Genomic DNA, 17,911 nt, shown 5'->3' with positions numbered 1-17,911 from the left:
GGTTTAAGTGTTGCAAAAATAACTATGGCGATTTCTTCCTGAGTTGATGTTCAGTTCTTTTATAGATGCCACCAAATTATACTCTCACACACAGAAAAGAGGATTGATTGAATTGTGATAAATGTTACTTATAATAAGAATAGGGTTGTAAGTTAGGAAGGAAAAGAATGAAATAAATCTTCTTAGCATTGAAAGCAATGCTCTCAGTGGTATTAATAGAGGATTACTTAGGTAAGCACTACTCATTTTATACTAACTCTCTTTGATACTAGATTATTCAGTATAAGACACAGCCACTTCCACTTTCACTTTAAAGTATTTTTTGGCCAATAGGGACTACTGTGGGTAAAACTTTTGGCAACACTCTTGATAACTTTTCCTTTATCTATAAGAGAACTCAAGTCAACAAGAAATAGAGGAGATAGCTTCAGAAAGTATAAAAAGCTCTACAAGTATTAACTTTGCTGATAAGGTACACTAGTTTCTTCCAATATAAATAGTTGGCTCAAAACGAACTCTGTTCATGGTACTCAATCACAGTAGAAAGGAAGAAAGTAAATGATATATTCTCCTATTACACCTTTCAATCATTGGATAACAATCATTTGAACATACAATAGCATGGTAGATTTGAGTGTTGTAATGTATGTCTTACGCGTCACTTGGTTGACATGTTGTAAACAGTAACAACAACAGACAGCAAAAACAAAAAAGAATCTACGCGAAATTTTAAAAGTTTACGTCATTTAAAAACCCATCACCACATTTTTTGTGAATCAATATACAATAGATAGCAACTCAACTCCCCCCCAAGCGTCAAATCCCAATTTGCATTTGAAACATTTCATAAACTTTGATCGAAAGACATTTATTTGAAGAGTACACCCCTGAAAGAGTTTACTAGTTTCACAACCACCACTCAGGCACGGCATTTAACCCACCACGTTTCCACACTTCATCCATTGCCAACAACTAATCCATGTTACCATAAGATCATGATCGCATTACCTCGTACAGTTCAAAAGGCAATCTTATTATTATCTTGTACATTTCTTGGATTAACATGTGGTACGTTATACATGTATTCATCATATAGTCCCCAGTTTGCCAGACAAGTAAACTACACTGCATCAGATTCATCATATATTGCATTATCAGGAACAATTGGAATTGCTATTGGTGGCCCCATTGCTGGAATCCTAGTTGACAAACGAGGTTATACGGCCGCACTTGCTCTAGGAGGAACCTTGATCATTCTGGGGTATATGATTATGAGACGTCAATTTGATTACACCTATCATAATTTACCATTAAGTTGTTCGTTAACTCTAATGATCGGGATAGGATCAACCGCTATTAATTCTGTCACTCTTAAGTGTTGTGCTGTAAGTTTCCCCAGTATTAGAGGGGTGGCCACGTCGTTACCATTATCCCTTTATGGTCTAAGTGCATTATTTTATTCTGTGGCTGCTTCAATCTTCTATCCTGGTGATACTTCAAGCTTTTTGGGATTTGTTGCGGGTTCTATATTTTGCATTTTACTTGTTTGTTCTCCAAGTATTATTCTTGCTGATCGAGAGCACAAATTGAAGCGATCAGCTGCAAAGTATCACAAGTCCAGCCATCCCGATATCAAGTCGGATGCACTCCCATTATCACCCCTGGTTACTACTGATTACCAGTTTGGAGAAGCAGCATTATCGAACGAAAGCTTGTTGAAGAATCCTAAATTTTGGTTACTTTTCATCATTCTTGGATCCTTAGCATCACTTGGACAAATGTACATTTACTCAGTCGGCTACATAGTCAAGGCATTGGTAAGTTATTCCCTTCGAAATGAAGTGGATATCACTCCGATCCTTTTACAAGAAACAGAGACTATAATTCAACACGATCAGCAATTCCAAGTTGGACTTTTATCAATTGCAAACTGTCTTGGAAGAATCATTTCTGGAATAATGGGTGATATCATTACACAATCTTTTAATAAATCACGAACTTGGCTCTTGTTTTTCCCATCGATTGGAATGATGATAACTCAACTATTAAGTTTAACTACCAGGACTTATGACAATTTACCACTAAATTCATTATTAACTGGATTATTTTATGGATTTACATTTTGTATTATGCCATTAATCGTCGGTGATACTTTTGGTTTGGACAATTTTTCATATAATTGGGGAGTAGTTAATATGGCTCCAATTTTACCAAGTTATTATTTCACTATGTTATTTGGATCAATTTATGATTCAAAATCACAATTTAGTGAACAACATGGTGGTTTGGTTTGTTTATTAGGTAACCAATGTTATAATTCGATTTTTAAAATCACATTATTGGTAAGCATATTTGCAGTTATTATAGTACTGATATTAACTATTGGACCTAAATTATCATTGAAAACCAAAAAGACTTTACCATTGACTTCTTCACCTTTGAAACAAGAAGTAAACGAAAAAGTGTCATAAGTATATTTCTCTGCATAGTATAAATAAATATCCTTTTTATAGATTATACATATATACATATAAACTTTATAAAATCAAACTAATTTCTAAAGGAAGGGAGTCTAGAAGTTCTTCTGGGTGATGAAATACCTTGAGTCGATTTCATACTCTTTGATCTTGGAAATGCGCGACGATCAACGCTATCTCTTAAACTCTGAAGATTCTTCAGTGATTGACCAGATTTTGGCAGCATATGATCACCATCGAGAGGTTTAACTTGATCAACTGCTTCATCATTATCTCCTTCTTCGTCAACGGAAATTTCATCCATATTTCTATTAATTAAATAACGTAATGCATTGTACCACACATTGTGACGATGTCTATTAGCACAAGTAATCTTGATTGACTTGTCAGTGGAATGAACAATAATACTCTTGTAATACAACCCAGTAGGTAATGGATTATTGTCATCAACACTCTCAACACTAACAATGGCGGCAGCACGAGTCTTGACATTTCCAGGATTAGCCAATACTGGATTATTTTCCGACCAATAAAGTGTCAATGAATATGGATGAACCCAGAAGTATCGTTCATGTCTAGTTTCAGAAATAGCACTCAATGCCCGCAACTTTCTATAATATTTAAACAAATATTCACCAATAACAACTTGAGTGATGGCAGGAATCATGGCACTATCAGTAAGTGAAATATTAGTAGCAATCGAGAACATAGCATTGGATCTAAGAGAATCTGCAGCACTTTCTGCAATTGAATGAGGCGATAAGCTAGAAGCAACCGAATCAGAATGTGGTAAACGAGCTGCTGCGGATGTTCCAATTCTCGGACCACTGGATCCAGTACTTGAAGGAGTAGATCTTGACATGGTTGGCGGAGCCAATATTTTTTGAGGTGGTGTTGTTGTTGTTGTTTCTTCATCCTTAAATCTTGAATTTGGAGGAATAACTGGAGTAATTTGATCCTTGTGTACATAACCACGACTTTCTGCATATTGTTTAAAGGTATCTTCCGAAACCTTTTCAATAGAGGTTGCCTTAAATCTAAGCAATTGGTTGAAATAGCTTGCTGGAACAACCTTGACATTGGAAACATCTGGAAGAGGGTTGGTGGTTGTACCTATATATTGAGATTCAGGAATAGCTAAAAGACCCAATGCTTTACTTGCTCCTGTCAATCTTTCTTTATCACCAATGATATTCATGGCATTTTCATATTTTTCAAATACATCCTTATTAACAAGTACCTTATTAAGTTCTTGTGCCTTTGTAACTAATTCAGATTCAGTAAAAACCTCCTTTGGTGCAATTAAATCTTGATATTCTTTCTTTTCCAAAACCACTAATCCCAAGTCATCCAGTTTGTTCATTACATCTTCCTTGGAAATTTCTTTGTTTTCACTACTCATCTTATGAATTTGGGAGTCCTTTTCGGCTAATGTTTGTTTTAATTTAACTAATTCACCACCAGCGATCAATGAAAAACCTGTTTCTTTAGCAAATGTTTCCACTTTCTGTTGATCAACCTTCTTGAGATCATCAAGTTCCTTCTCTGATATTACTACCAAATTCATTCTGGCAGCATTCTTATGTAAGTCTTCCTCAGTCACAAAGGAATCAGAAGCATCAAGGAAGTGGTCCAGGTCCCTATGTTCAACTAAATCACGATATTCATTATCTGGCAACACATGATATCCAAATTCAGCCAATTTCTCCTTGACAGGTTCAATATTATTTGAGGTGATTTGTAATGATTTAATTTCTTCTTCAAGAGAACCAATATTAGCAACCATATCATCATACTTATCTTGACCCAAGATTACTTTACCTTCATCTCTTGCCTTTTCCTCCACTGGTTGTTCAGCATCTTTTTTCAACTTTTCAAGCTCGTCACCACCAACCAATGCAAACCCAGCAGCAGAGGCACGTTCAGCCAATGGCGTTTTCAAATCTTCATATTCATTCTTCTTTAATACGACTAACCCTTGCATAGCAGCTTTGTCTTCAATAGTTTCAGCCAGTTTTTCCTTTAATTCAGCAAGGTCATCCATAGCTACTACAGCAAATCCCATGGCGGTAGCATGGTGTTGGATATGCTCAATGGATGGCTTATTAGCATTGATAAGTAACTCATCATATTCGGCATTCTTTAACAATTTCAAATCGGTTCCTTGTACTTTATCTTCAATGGTAGCATTAGCACGGTTTATTAAATCTTCATGATCCTCTTTGGAAATAATCACTTGTCCTTGCTCGCTTGCAACGTTTTGTATGGTTTCCATCGATGGTTTAGCAGCCTGAGAAACCAAATCAGAGTAGTCAGTATTAGATACTACTATCATATCGGCCTTCTTGGCCCGTGAATCTAATGACTCGTTAGCTTCAGCCTTTAATGCTTCAAGTTGAGAAATTGGAACAATAGCATGATCATTACTGGAGCTATACTCCCTCAACTTCTCGACACTAGGATTTGCAAGTTCCTTAAATTTATCTTTGGTTAAAACAACCATATTATCTCTGGAAGCTCTTTCTTCAATAGGTAATGCAGCTTCTCTTGTCAAATGTTCAAGGTGTGATTTTTCAACAATTTCATGTCCACTAGAACTAGATTTGTCCTTGAGGAATTCAAGTGAAGGTGATTCCTTGTGCTTCATCAAATCAGCAAATATTGCCAATGGTAATACTTTCAAACCAACAGATTCAGCTTTATTTTCAATTGGTGTTTCTAATTCCTTGGTCATAGCAATGTATTGCTCTTCAGGTATCACCACAGATGATTTTTGTTTAGCACATTTAGAAATTTGTTCAAGTGAAGGATTAGTAGCATCTTGATATATCTTTTCCCATTTATCTACATCTACTACCTTCTTACCTTCCTTTTCTGCTTTTTCTTCTAGTGATTCCTTGGCCAACTTTTCCATTTGTTCGAAATCTTCAAGTGGTACAAGTTTCACTGAATTCTCTTCGGCTCTCAGTTCCAACGTTTTATTAATTTCACGAGTCATCTGGTCATACTCTTCAAGTGGTACAAGTTTCACTGAGTTCTCTTCGGCTCTCAGTTCCAATGTTTTATTAATTTCACGAGTCATCTGTTCATACTCTTCAAGTGGCACAAGTTTCATTGAGTTCTCCTCTACTCTTTGTTCCAAAGTCTTGTTGGCCTCTTGCACTAAATGTTCATGATTTTCCTTTTCCATCACAATTTGACCCTTATTTTCGGCATGGAGCTTAATTCTCTCAATGGATGGATCGGTCGATTCTTGTCTTAAATTATCCAAATCTTTCGCTTCAATGATTTCAAAACCAAGCTCAGATATCTTTTTCTTCAAAAACTCAATTGTTGGGTTGTTATATACTTCTTCTAATTCAGCAAGTTTACCACTTGCTACAACAGCCATACCCACAGCACCAGCTTTTTGTTCCAATGGTTCGTTGACCAATTCCTTTAGTGAATTTAATTCGTTAGTTGATACAACCACAGCATCGAGCGACTTTGCTTTTTCCTGCAAGTAATCCTCAGAAGGTGATTGCAACTGTGTTTTCAAGTCTTCGAGTTCTTGGATTGGAACCACACTTAATCCCAATTCTTTAGCCGTTATTTCTATAGGTCTATTAACCTTTTCAAGCATGTCGTCATATGCATTTTGTTCAATTAATTTGTAACCTTTATCATTAGCTTTAGTTTCTACAAATGTCAAATCAGGATCCTGAGTGTTCTTGGTCAAGCCTTCGTATTCTTCTTTAGGTATAGGTACATGGTTATGCTTCTGGGCCACAGAACGAATATGATCTAATGATGGTTCGTTCAGTTGAGTGATCAAACGTTGGTATTCCGTAGTTTCAACTGCAACTTTGTTGCTGTCATTAGCAATTTCCTCTATAGGTTTCTTAAAATAATTCGTAAGATTACTGTATTCCTTAGCTGCAATAGCCACTAAACCTAAGCTTGCAGCTTTATTGGTGATGTACTCAGTAGTTGGAGATTCGACATTTCTTTCGAGCTCTTGTAATTTCTCAGATGGGAGCACAGCCAATCCAGATTCCCTTGCAATCTCTTCAACTGGTCTGTTAGCTTTAACTTGTAGAGCACTGTATTCTTCTTCTGGAACAAGCTTGTGCAAATGCTTTCTACAACATTCTTTCATGTATTCTAAGGTAGGATTTTCAATCCCATCTTTGAGGTCTTGCAAGTCCTTAGTGGCGATAACTTCCTTTCCTTCCTGTTTAGCATGTTCCTCCAATGACTTCTCTGCCTCTGCAACAACCTTTTTATATTGCTCCAAAGTAACAACCGCCATGCCATTATCCTTAGCAAATTCTTCAAATGTTCTATTTGCAAGACTTGTCAATTTCTGATGATTTTGGTTCAGCATAACTATCAAATCATTCTCACGAGCAAGTTCTTCCACTGACTTATTCGATTTTTCTAGCAACTTTTGATATTTATCTTGTGGAAGTAACACCATGTGCTCCTCATCAGCAAGCTCCTCGATTGATTTGTTTGCTTTTGTGACCAAATCCTTATATTCATCACTAGAAATCATTGTGAACCCTTGCTCCTTGGCCTGTCCTTCCAAGTTTGTAATACGGTTGTAGTCATCCATGTGAATCACCTTGTATCCTAATTGAGCCCCGTGAGATTTGATAAATTCAATAGTTGGATTTTTTGCTACTTCTGCACTATGAATTAACTTATCATATTCCATATTAGGAACAACCTTATGGTTTCGTTTAGCAGCCACTGTTTCAATGTGAGAAACATCAGGATTGGTGGATCTCTCAACAATGTCTTTATGCTCGACCACAGGTAATACCACCAAATCTCTCTTCGAAGCAACTTTGGTAATATGAGAAATATCTGGGTTAGACGCTTGTTCAACTAATTTCTTGTGTTCAGCTGTAGGTAACACGACAAGTCCCTTATTGGAACAAACATTCTTGATATGGTCAATTTCAGGATCATGTGCCAATTTCTTTAACAGTTCCATTTCATTATCTTCAACTATTTGCTTTCCTTGTTGTTGCGCCTTCCTTGATAAGTATTCGTGAGTTGGTTGCTCCAAATCTTGCTTCAACAGAACATATTCCCTTGTATCAATTACTGACATTCCCTTAGCAGATGCCTGTTCAGTTAAGAACTCAACACTTGGATTTTCGATCGTGTTCTTCATGGTTTCCAAATCATCATTCTTCACAAGTTGCAATCCCTTAGATTGGGCTTTGGTGGCTAAGTGCTCTTCAGCAGGCGATTCGATGGTTTGCTTCATCTTAGTCAATTCGTCAACGGGAATCAAGTTCATTTGGTGGGAATGAGCCTTGTTAGTCAAATACTCAATATTTGGTTCATTAATTTCATGTTCCATACGTTTTAAATCTTCTGATTTAATTAGTTCTAATCCACGAGCCTCAGCCTTGGTCTTCAAATATTCATCGGTTGGCTCTTGTAATTCATCTCGTAATCTAGTCAATTCTTCATTAGGTATTAATTGTAAACCACGGGCTTCTGATTTAGTCTTCAAATATTCATCTGCAGGTTCTTCCAACTCGTGATGTAATCTAGCTAATTCCTCGCTAGGTACCAATTGTAAACCACGGGCTTCTGATTTGTTCTTTAAGTATTCGTCAGAAGGTTCATTTAATTCATGGTGTAATCTAGCTAATTCATCATTGTGCACCACCTGCAATTGTCTTGAGTTAGCCTTCTCTCGTAAATATTCTTCACTTGGCTCGGCAAGCTTATGTTTCAATTCCAGAAGTGCACTCACACTAATCATTGCCATTCCTAAATTCATGAGTTTCGATTCCAAATGTGATGTGCTTGGGTTATGTGCTATGTCTAAAAGACTCTTAAATTCATCAACTGGTACAAGTTTCATGTTTTGAGCTTCCAGCTTTTCGTGCATGTACTCAAGTGATGGGCTAGCAATTAAAGATTTCAATTCATTCAATTCCGAAGCAGGAATAATTATATGATCATGGGTTTCAACCTTTGATTTCAAATGATCGAGTGGTGGATTGTTGGCCAAGGTTTGAAGATTAGCGAATTCTTTATCTGGCACTACTACAGAATCTAACATACTTGCCTTTTCTTTAATAAAGCCAATGTCAGGTGTTTCTGAAATTTGTTTCAACTTTTCATGTTCTTGTACTGGGATAGCAACTAATCCATGTTTGCTTACATGTTCCTTAACGGTATCTACTGATGGCTCATAAGCCAATTTGGTCAATTCTTCGTGCTGCTCTTGAGGGATGGCAATATATCCAAGATCTTTTGATTTGGCAATGATATGATCTACACTTGGTGAATCAACTGTCTTCTTCAACTCCTGTAATTCTTGGTTTGAAATAACGCTGTGGTTTAATGTAGTTGCATGGTTCTTGATTAATTCCAAATCTGGTCGTTCAGCGCGAGTTGTTAAATCTTCCAATTCAGAATCATCAATTATTGAGCATCCAATATTCTTAGCCTTAGCAGCAAGATGGTCTCGACTTGGTTCATTAGCTTTAGTAGTTAATTCGACCAATTCCAGTTCTGGTACAACAACATGTCCCAATTCTTGAGCCTTCTGAGAAACAACATAAATCGATGGATTCAATAATTCATCATGAGTCAGTTGTGGTATTATTACATGTTGCTTATCACTTGCTAGTTTTGTCAAATGGTCAATTTCAGGTTCATGAGCTAATTTATTCAAATTCTCAAAGCTTTCCTTTGAAATTAATGTGTGGTTTTTCTTTTCTGCCATCGATTGTAAATGTTCAATTGTAGGTTCATGAGCCAACAGATTCAAATCATTCAATTGTGTGGTTGGAATAACAGATTGGTTCAATGCTTGTGCCATTTCATTGACTTGGTTCAATGTTGGGTTAGTGGCACGTTGATGCAACTTTGTATATTCAGAATTAGCCACCACTTTATAATCCATAGCTTGAGCTTTAGAAGTAATATGTTCAATATCTGGAGTATCTACCATTTCCTTCAATGCTTGCAACTGGTCATTATCAATAACAGCATGATGGAACCCACCAGCTTTATCTCTAAGTTGTTCAACTGTAGGATTAGTCAATGTTTGGTACTCCGAAGTCTTAATTACAGTCATTCCTTTATCATTGGCTTTGGTGGTGAGATTTTCAACAGTTGGTTCATTGGCCATTTTAAATAATTCGGTATATTCTGGTTTGGATAACGTTACCAAGTCATGCTTATCAGCATGTAATTTAACTTGTTGTAAACTTGGTTCATTAGCTAATTTATTCAATTTGGCTAATTCTTCAGTATCAATTATTTGATGGTTATAATTTGGGGCATGAGTTTTTAAATATTCCAAGGTTGGTTTGGCAATTGAGGTTTCAAGAGAGGTCAATTGATCAATTGTAATTGCCTTCATGTTGTGTTTAGTTGCATGCTCTTCCACTGCTTGTGCGGATGGGTTGATTAAACCTTCGTATTCATTGGTTGAAATTACCTTTGATTGGTGCTTTTCGGCATGGTGAGAAAGATCTTCAATGGTTGGATTTGTCAACTTTTCATAGTCTTCGTTAGGTACAACATGTAAATTTAAATCTTTAGCCTTTGAAGTTATATGTTCAACTGTTGGTTCGTTCGCATTCTTAACCACTTCATCGTATAATTCAGATGATACCATGATCAATCCTAATGAGTTTGCCTTTTCCTTCAAATACACCTTTGATGGTTTTTCATGATCAGCTATTGTGGCTTGGTACTGGTTGAAATCTGATTGATTAAGAACATGAAGATTATGTTCGTTAGCTTTGGAGGTGATATAATCAACTGATGGTGAATCCAAATCATGTTTGAGTTTAGTCAAATCATCTTGAGGTATCGTTATCAATCCCTTAGCTTCCAACTTCTTCTTCATTTCTTCTTCATTTACTAATTCTTCATAATCAGCTTGAGACAAAACGTGATAACCCTTTGCCTTGGCAAGGTTAACAATTTTATCATTCGTTAATGTTGTAATGGAATTATTGGATAAATCAGTGTACTGGTCAACTGGTATTAAAATCAAATTATTAGCCTTTACATATTCTTGAATCTGTTCTTCGATTGATTTCGTCGAGAGTTCCTTCGATAATATTGTTGGCTTTCTTTGAATAGTGGTGTCTTCTTCCTCTCCTTCAGACTCAACCAATTGAGGTACATCTGACAATACATTACTTCTTACTGGACTTGCATTCGTTCTTACCGGGCTTATACTCTTCTTGGTAGTAGAAGGAATATCTTCGATAAAATCATCCCATTCTCCACCTTCAGTTGGGAATTCGGTGAACGAAGTATCTTCATCAGCAGTAATCAAAAACTTCGAGTCACGCTTTTTGGGTGAAATCATGGAATTTCTATTTGAAGATGTTCCCAATGGTTGTACTTCATTTCTTGATTTTCTGAATCGAAGGCTCAGTTTAGTTGGGGATGGGGTTGATTGCAAATCTTCCCGTTTCATTTTAAGAATTGACGATCTCAACTTGGCAATTGTTCTGTTTGAATGTTGTAAAGTGGACCTTAACGTCTCAATTTCCAATTGGGGATTGGAAGGATTGGAAGGTGGTAAATCGTGAGCTTCTAATTCCAACAATATGGAATCAAATGTCATGTCATTGGCACCGTCATCACCACCATTGGTGGAATCATCCAAGTTAAGCCATGGATCATTCTTGGCTGTGGCCTTGACTGAGTCTGTAGAAGTTGATTGGTCAGGTCCAGTTAATTTCAAATGCAATTGGTCATTTTCGTCATTCAAAGCATCAATTCGTTGGTTTAAATTAGTAATCTGAGCTTGATAATTAAGTTGCAAGTCATTCAAATTTTTGATTAAAGATTCATTCGTTACGTTTAATTTATCATGTTGTTTATTTACATTGGCTAATTCGGTGGACAATTCGTCATTCTTACCAGCAAGTTTAGAATTCTCCTGATTCAATTGGTTGATTTGGTCGTTTAAGTTGTTGACTGTGGCTTCCAATTCCCAATTCTTGTCCTTGAGTTGGTTTTCATTGGTGGCTTGGAATTCCTTATAATGTTTCAATTCGAATATCTCATCTTTGAAAGTTTGAATTTCTTCTAAAGCCAGTTTTAATTTTGGTTTCAATTTTGCATTTTCAGCTGTTAATCGACGACATTCGCTCAACAAATTTTCGCTCAAACCAACTACAAAATTCACGTCATTCCCCTTAGATTCAGGACCTAGCAAACTTTTAGTTTGCGGCGAAGATGGTTGAATCATAGTCAATGGAGACCCATGGTGATGTGATTTCTTGCTGCTGCTGCTGGCGGAACGCGGACTACCAGTACGGCTACTACTTGAAGTTCCCAAATCAGCGGCGGCAGCACCAGCACCAGAAGCAGCAGGAGGAGTCAATGATCTGCCCACAGGAGAACCCAACTTTGGAGGCGGGAAATGGGGTGCTAAGTTCTCTTGGTCTGATGAAGTTGATATTGTACGTTTGCCAGTTACAGTTCTGGCAGCATTTTGGTGGACAGGAGACGATTGTTTTGACGACGATCTACTGAATAATTTTCTTTGTATATCTGACAACTGGCCTCTTATGTCATCCTTAGCGGACGACGATGATGACTTATCGGTTGGAGGCATTGGTAGCTGTTCACGTGTTATCTGGTGTTTTGTTATGGTGTATGTTATTTAAAAAAAATAAAAAGAGAGAGACCCGTTCAAAAGAATCAGATCATTGGGAGGACGAAAAAACATAAACAAAAAAAAAAATATAAAAAATAAAAAAAACAAATAAATTAGAAATCACGCATGAATTTAATGTTTGGCGTACTAAACAGTTGCCAGTTGCAAAAATATCATCCTTACCATTGGCTGAGAAAATCATTTTGTTTTGATGATTGTTTCAAGGATAGCTGGGGAACAAGGGGTTGGGTTTACTCTGGAAATGTATTGCTATGTAGCGTCATGTATAATAATTGGAGAGGCTTGGAAATTTTTGGGGAAATTTTGCGAAATTCTTATCCCAAACAGATGGTGCATAGCAAGGATGTAAATTTGTAACAAGTTGGTTACAATATCCTTAACGTGCTGTGAAGCAAATATCTCTCTCTCTCCAAGGCAAACTTCTATGTTAAAAAAAAGAAAAAAAATAACAATGAAAGAATAGTTGAATTAAATTATACGAACTCACAAGTGATAGTTCTGGGAAGTAGCCTGTATTTATACTGGGTTCCCATCTTACCATATAAGCGAATTACGAAATCAGAACCTTTTGTTCAGAATCTTACCAATTTGACTACATAATCCCATGTAAATGCAATTTCTTAACATAACTAGAGATGCAAGACTAAACTTCAATCTAATCAGCCTCACCAAATCAACAGAAGTCTCGTAAATATCGAAAAAAAAATTGAAATACCCATAGTGGCACCAAAACAGAAAATTTATGGGCCTAACTGCACTACAGCAGCGAATGAAATGTACCAACCCCCTAACAGATCATCTAAGCTCGGAATAATTACAAGTACAAGGTTTATGGACAATTGTTACGAGTTTGAATCACCACGTGATTGTATCTTATGGACCTATAGAATATGAAAATTTTTTGGGAAAAAAAGGCAACTTGTCCGAGCGGTTAAGGAGAAAGACTTGAAATCTTTTGGGCTTTGCCCGCGCAGGTTCGAGTCCTGCAGTTGTCGTTATTTTTGGTCTTTATTTATTTTTCAACTTCAACCCGTCCTACTGAGTCTTTACGTGTTATGATTCAATTCATCATCGATTTTTGTTTTTAATACTTTCATTATCCATGTCTAAATTCATTGAATACAAAGGGTTTAGCCACATATGGGACTACTCAGGCCCTTGGCTTTATTGGCTAATTGGACTCTGGCTTTGTTCCCCATTACTTGCTTATTACATCCTACCACTTATCTCCACCCGTCGACATGGAGGTCGGAAAATAATTTCAATATTTGTATTAGGAGACTTGGGACATTCGCCACGGATGTGTTACCATGCATTGTCATTCAGTAAAATGGATTACACTGTTAATTTATGTGGATACTTGGAGACTGAACCACCATTGAAATTGATTGATGATATTAATATCGATATTAATGAGATTAAAGCGGTGAAGAACACCAACGGGTTGCCATTTATTTTGTTTGCCATGTTGAAAGTATGTGTTCAAGTGAAACAGATTTTCCAATTGTTGTTTGCCAATGGCGATTCCGATTTTATCTTGATTCAAAACCCTCCTTCAATTCCATTGTTGGCGATTATCATTGTTTATATTGCCATATTCAACCGCAATTGTAAATTGATTATCGATTGGCATAATTTGAATTATTCTATTTTGAATCTAAGATACCAGAATTTGAATCATCCATTGGTCAAACTAGTTAAGTTTTATGAACAGTGGTTGGGTAAATTTGCGTGGTTGAATATTACCGTGACTAACCAAATGAGCAAATTCTTGGTTCAGGAGTTCGGGTTTCCCGCACAAAGAATAACTACATTGTATGATAGACCAGGTGATCAGTTTCAACCATTGGCTGAATCCAAACTGGATGTCATGTCCAGATTTGATCTTTTCGACAAAGTCCAGAATATTGACAGTTATAAAATCTTGGTCACTTCAACGTCATTTACTCCTGATGAAGATTTCGAAATTTTATTGCAGGCGTTAAAACAGTATCATGATACCAAAAATGTGCCTCCAGTGTTACTCATAGTTACCGGTAAAGGACCATTGAAACAGCAGTTTCTTGAACGAGTCATCGAACTCGACTTTTCATCCAAAGTCATTGTGAAAACCGCGTGGTTAGCATCAGAAGATTACCCAACAATACTATCGCTTGCAGATTTAGGAGTTTCCTTACACACATCATCAAGTGGAATTGATTTACCCATGAAGATTGTTGACTTTTTCGGATGTGGAATCCCAGTAGTTTCTCTTAGTTTTCCAGCCATCAATGAATTGGTCAAGGAAGGTGTTAATGGATTATTGGTAACTAGTGATGATAAATCACTGGAAATGTGTAAATTATTCATCAAGGTGTTTACTAGTAGTGAATTACTGGCCAAATTAAAACTTGGTGCATTACAAGAAAGTAATTTACGATGGGATCAAAATTGGTCAACAGTATTAGGTAAGACCTTTGAATATTAATAAGCATATGTATATATATGTATATTTACAAATTAACTTAGATATACTTCACCAATTTTGGATCGATATACTCTGCCAATTGATTATTCCAATCTTGAATGCCTTCAAGTATGAACAGCCTCGTTGACTCCTCTACAAATGGCAATTTCGATTTCTGCAATTCCAAATTAGTATCAATACATTTACGCAATAATAAAACTCGGCTGATATCCTGCCTAGACAACATTTCATCAAGATATTCTCCAAAGTACTTCACATCATCTTCATGAGGCCCTCCTTGAGACAATGACATAGTCACCCATTCCTTAATTCTACTTTCTAAATCTCTCATCAGTACGTACTGGTCAAGAAACTTTGGGGTCTCTGTAACTTTGCTCTGCCGAGCTACCCAGTCTTCATCCACCGTTTTGACTTCAACTTGCCTTTGCTTCTCTAAAAGAAGAAGTTTATCACGTACAGGAACCAAATCGAGGTTCTTCACTTTATGAGTATACTCCACATCTTTTAATACAGAGTTCCGAATCGAGGATGGCAACTCAGCAAGCACTGACGAATCATACGATTGTGAAGGCTCATATAGCTTCACTGGCAGGACCAGTCGCAGAGGTTTAGTAGATGAAGGTCTACCTTTCTTGGGTGATTGCCGTTTAGTGGGTGATTCAATTACTCGAACATATTTGGTGGTTCCTGATTGGGTAGGAAGTAATTGTTGGAGATATGCCTTGGTGTTGGGTTCCCGTTTAACTGCAACCATGCGCCGTCGAGATAATTCTCGCTCAAGCTCTTGTTTTATATCGGAAGGGAGTGATTCAAATACGTCCCAATCAATATCATCTAAATTATGAGAGAATTTAGGGCGTTTTTCAAAATGATCCTTAGTGATTCCTATTCGTTTCTTTGGTGATGGAGTTTTTGATCGTAACTTGGATTCAAATTGCACCTGCTGCTGTTGAAACTCCTTAAATTGATCATTAACATCTCCTTTCTTGAATCCTAGTCTACCCTGTCGATTTTTTTTAACATTATCAATATCAACAAGTCGAGTTAAACTCAACCCAACTCCTCTTAATTCGGTAACTGGAATATTAACCATACGATACAATACCTTAGCTTCATTGCCTATTACTCCCCAATCGTTAGTAGGCACACCAAGCCTCAGACTCTTATTAAAAATATCACATCTTCCCATTCCTAGAAACTTTGGAGGGTTTATCGGTGCATCCTGCCTTCTACGTGCAAGTTTAAGTGTGAGTGAACTACCACAAAATCCTAAGTTGATCAACCGCATATACATTTCTTTGGATAACCGGATAAGGAAATCATCTAACTCTTCAACTTTCTCGAATCGAATCCCGAAATTGACATCAACGGATACCGATTTTCGATCTACAGTGGTTGGGGTGATTAATAAAGTATCATCAATTCCTCGCACATATTGATAAAGCTTTGTACCAGTTTTCTCTCCGAATAACGTGATTAATCTTGATTTGGGTAGGGGAAGAATATCAGTTGTATTCACCGTTTCTTGATTAAGCTCATGAGATAACCTCTCAGTAATACTTCGTCCTATTCCAGGTAGATCGCGGATTTTCACATCTTGTAGAAATTTTGTGGTTTCTGATGGTTGAAGATAGAAATACCCATCTGGTTTTGCACGACGAAGTGCAAGTTTTGCAAGGAGCACATTCGAAGATACACCAACTGACACAGGACATTTAGTCAATGTGAATACGTCCTTCCTTATAGTTTTGCATAATTCTTCAACACTATGATTCGTACAATATGTAGTAGCATCAACAAGTACTTCATCAATCAGAACAGGGAGTATAACATCAAAACAATCACATGTGATTAAATAATTGTAAAATTCGTTAGAGTATTTCTCATAGGCTGCGAAATCATAGTCAATGATTTTCATCTGGGGGCATAGTTGCTTAGCTTGAGTTATCCACATTCCATTCTTCACTCCGAATGATCTGGCGACATAGTTACAACTGGCAACATCCGAAGTTCGACTTCCATGAGAAACAGCTATTGGGTCTTTGTGGATGTCAAGTTCAGGATGACCAAGACACGAAGCCGTAGCAAAAAAACAATCAAAATCAATATGCATAATAATTCTTTCGTCACTCTGGGTTTTGTGAAATCGGCTTGGTTTTTCCTTTATGACTTTCCGAAGAAACTTTAGACGCAAGTCAGCTTTCCACACACTTAGATGGTGTAAACGAGAGTTGGCAAAGAAATTGGGGAGGAAGTCCGGATGCCTGGCGTCTAGCACATACTTATCTTTGACTTTATGTACCCCTTTCCCTTCAGGAATTGAATCAATAACGGGAATATCGTCATCTTCATTACTATCTCCAACAAAATGGCTTTCCTCTTCTTCTTCTTCATCATTATCATCGTCATGCACATTTTGCTCCTCCTCCTCTGTCTGTTCCTCTATTGCCCCAAATTGCAATCTCTGTTGATCATAAGCAATCTCTTTAATCAACCTATACTCTTTCCAATCAAGCAACTCTTCCTTTTCAACACAATCAACTATCCACTGAGCCTTTACTACTCGACAATTTTTAAACATGTCTGACTTTCGCGGAGTCAACCAATCGCATACTATATGTGTAGCACTTGATTTACTTGATAGATAACTGATGAATTTACCACCATGTAATACAACAAGTCTATGAATTTCATTAATGGATGGATTAGTGTGTCCATTGACAAATATAGTACAACCGGTAAATATAGGTTTAGGAAGGGTTTTGAGTCTTTTACGTTCCCATTCAAGGTATGCTGCATCTTGGTGTTGTTGTTTGAGGTGTTTAGAATGGAAGTAGGTAGCATAGTCTCCGAATCCATGTAGTTGTCCGATAGACTGTTTCACAGGCTGCACCTCTAGTTGTTCCGATTGTTCTAGCTGTTCAGTTCCTGGCTGTTCCGGTTGTTCCTGTGGTTGCTCCGCAAGGTCTTTGCGTTGATCTAATTGAGTTGAATGTAAAGGGGTTGGATTATACTCACCTCTGGCAATCCTCACTAGTGCTTCCTCATCAACACTATCATCAAAAGGATCTGAGCTTACAGCATTATCGAATGAAGCAGCAGCAGTTGATGTTGCTGCTGTTGTTGCTGCTGCCTTTGTGGGAGTGGATACCGCTTGAAACTCCTGACTTCTAACATGTAAATGCCCTTGGCTTAAACTAGTAATATGCGATATAAATGAATCATTATCTAACGACCTTAAGAAACTGTTATAATTGCTATTCACTTCCTCTTCGCCATCATCCATGACCAGTTTACCTC

The 17,911-nt window shown here is 37.0% G+C and overlaps 4 protein-coding genes across 4 annotated transcripts; 2 read left to right on the top strand and 2 right to left on the bottom strand. All coding sequences in view use genetic code 12, as the record gives it.

The window, feature by feature from the left end:
* Positions 1 to 995: 995 nt before the first annotated feature.
* On the top strand, positions 996 to 2,471 carry SPAPADRAFT_132742 (uncharacterized protein; the record flags this gene model as incomplete). Its single annotated transcript, XM_007372939.1, has 1 exon — positions 996 to 2,471. The coding sequence occupies one exon, from the start codon at positions 996 to 998 to the stop codon at positions 2,469 to 2,471; it is 1,476 nt and encodes a 491-aa protein (XP_007373001.1).
* Positions 2,472 to 5,028: 2,557 nt separating this feature from the next.
* On the bottom strand, positions 5,029 to 12,081 carry SPAPADRAFT_131427 (uncharacterized protein; the record flags this gene model as incomplete). The annotated part of the gene is made up of 5 exons (XM_007372938.1): positions 5,029 to 5,432; positions 5,679 to 6,725; positions 7,152 to 7,847; positions 7,965 to 10,155; positions 10,264 to 12,081. Coding segments are annotated over 5 exons (6,156 nt in total), but the record flags the coding sequence as incomplete, so codon positions are not given.
* Positions 12,082 to 13,057: 976 nt separating this feature from the next.
* On the top strand, positions 13,058 to 15,593 carry ALG1 (chitobiosyldiphosphodolichol beta-1,4 mannosyltransferase; the record flags this gene model as incomplete). The annotated part of the gene is made up of 1 exon (XM_007372937.1): positions 13,058 to 15,593. One exon carries the CDS (start codon positions 13,475 to 13,477, stop codon positions 14,609 to 14,611), a length of 1,137 nt encoding a protein of 378 aa, XP_007372999.1.
* Positions 14,649 to 17,897, bottom strand: SPAPADRAFT_132861 (deoxycytidyl transferase; the record flags this gene model as incomplete). Its single annotated transcript, XM_007372936.1, has 1 exon — positions 14,649 to 17,897. The coding sequence occupies one exon, from the start codon at positions 17,895 to 17,897 to the stop codon at positions 14,649 to 14,651; it is 3,249 nt and encodes a 1,082-aa protein (XP_007372998.1).
* Between the last annotated feature and the right edge of the window lie 14 nt (positions 17,898 to 17,911).

The sequence above is a fragment of the Spathaspora passalidarum genome, assembly GCF_000223485.1.
Source record: "Spathaspora passalidarum NRRL Y-27907 unplaced genomic scaffold SPAPAscaffold_1, whole genome shotgun sequence".
Taxonomy (NCBI): domain Eukaryota; kingdom Fungi; phylum Ascomycota; class Pichiomycetes; order Serinales; family Debaryomycetaceae; genus Spathaspora; species Spathaspora passalidarum.
Note: the sequence above shows the minus strand (reverse complement) of the source record. Positions and strands in the feature narration are given on the sequence as shown.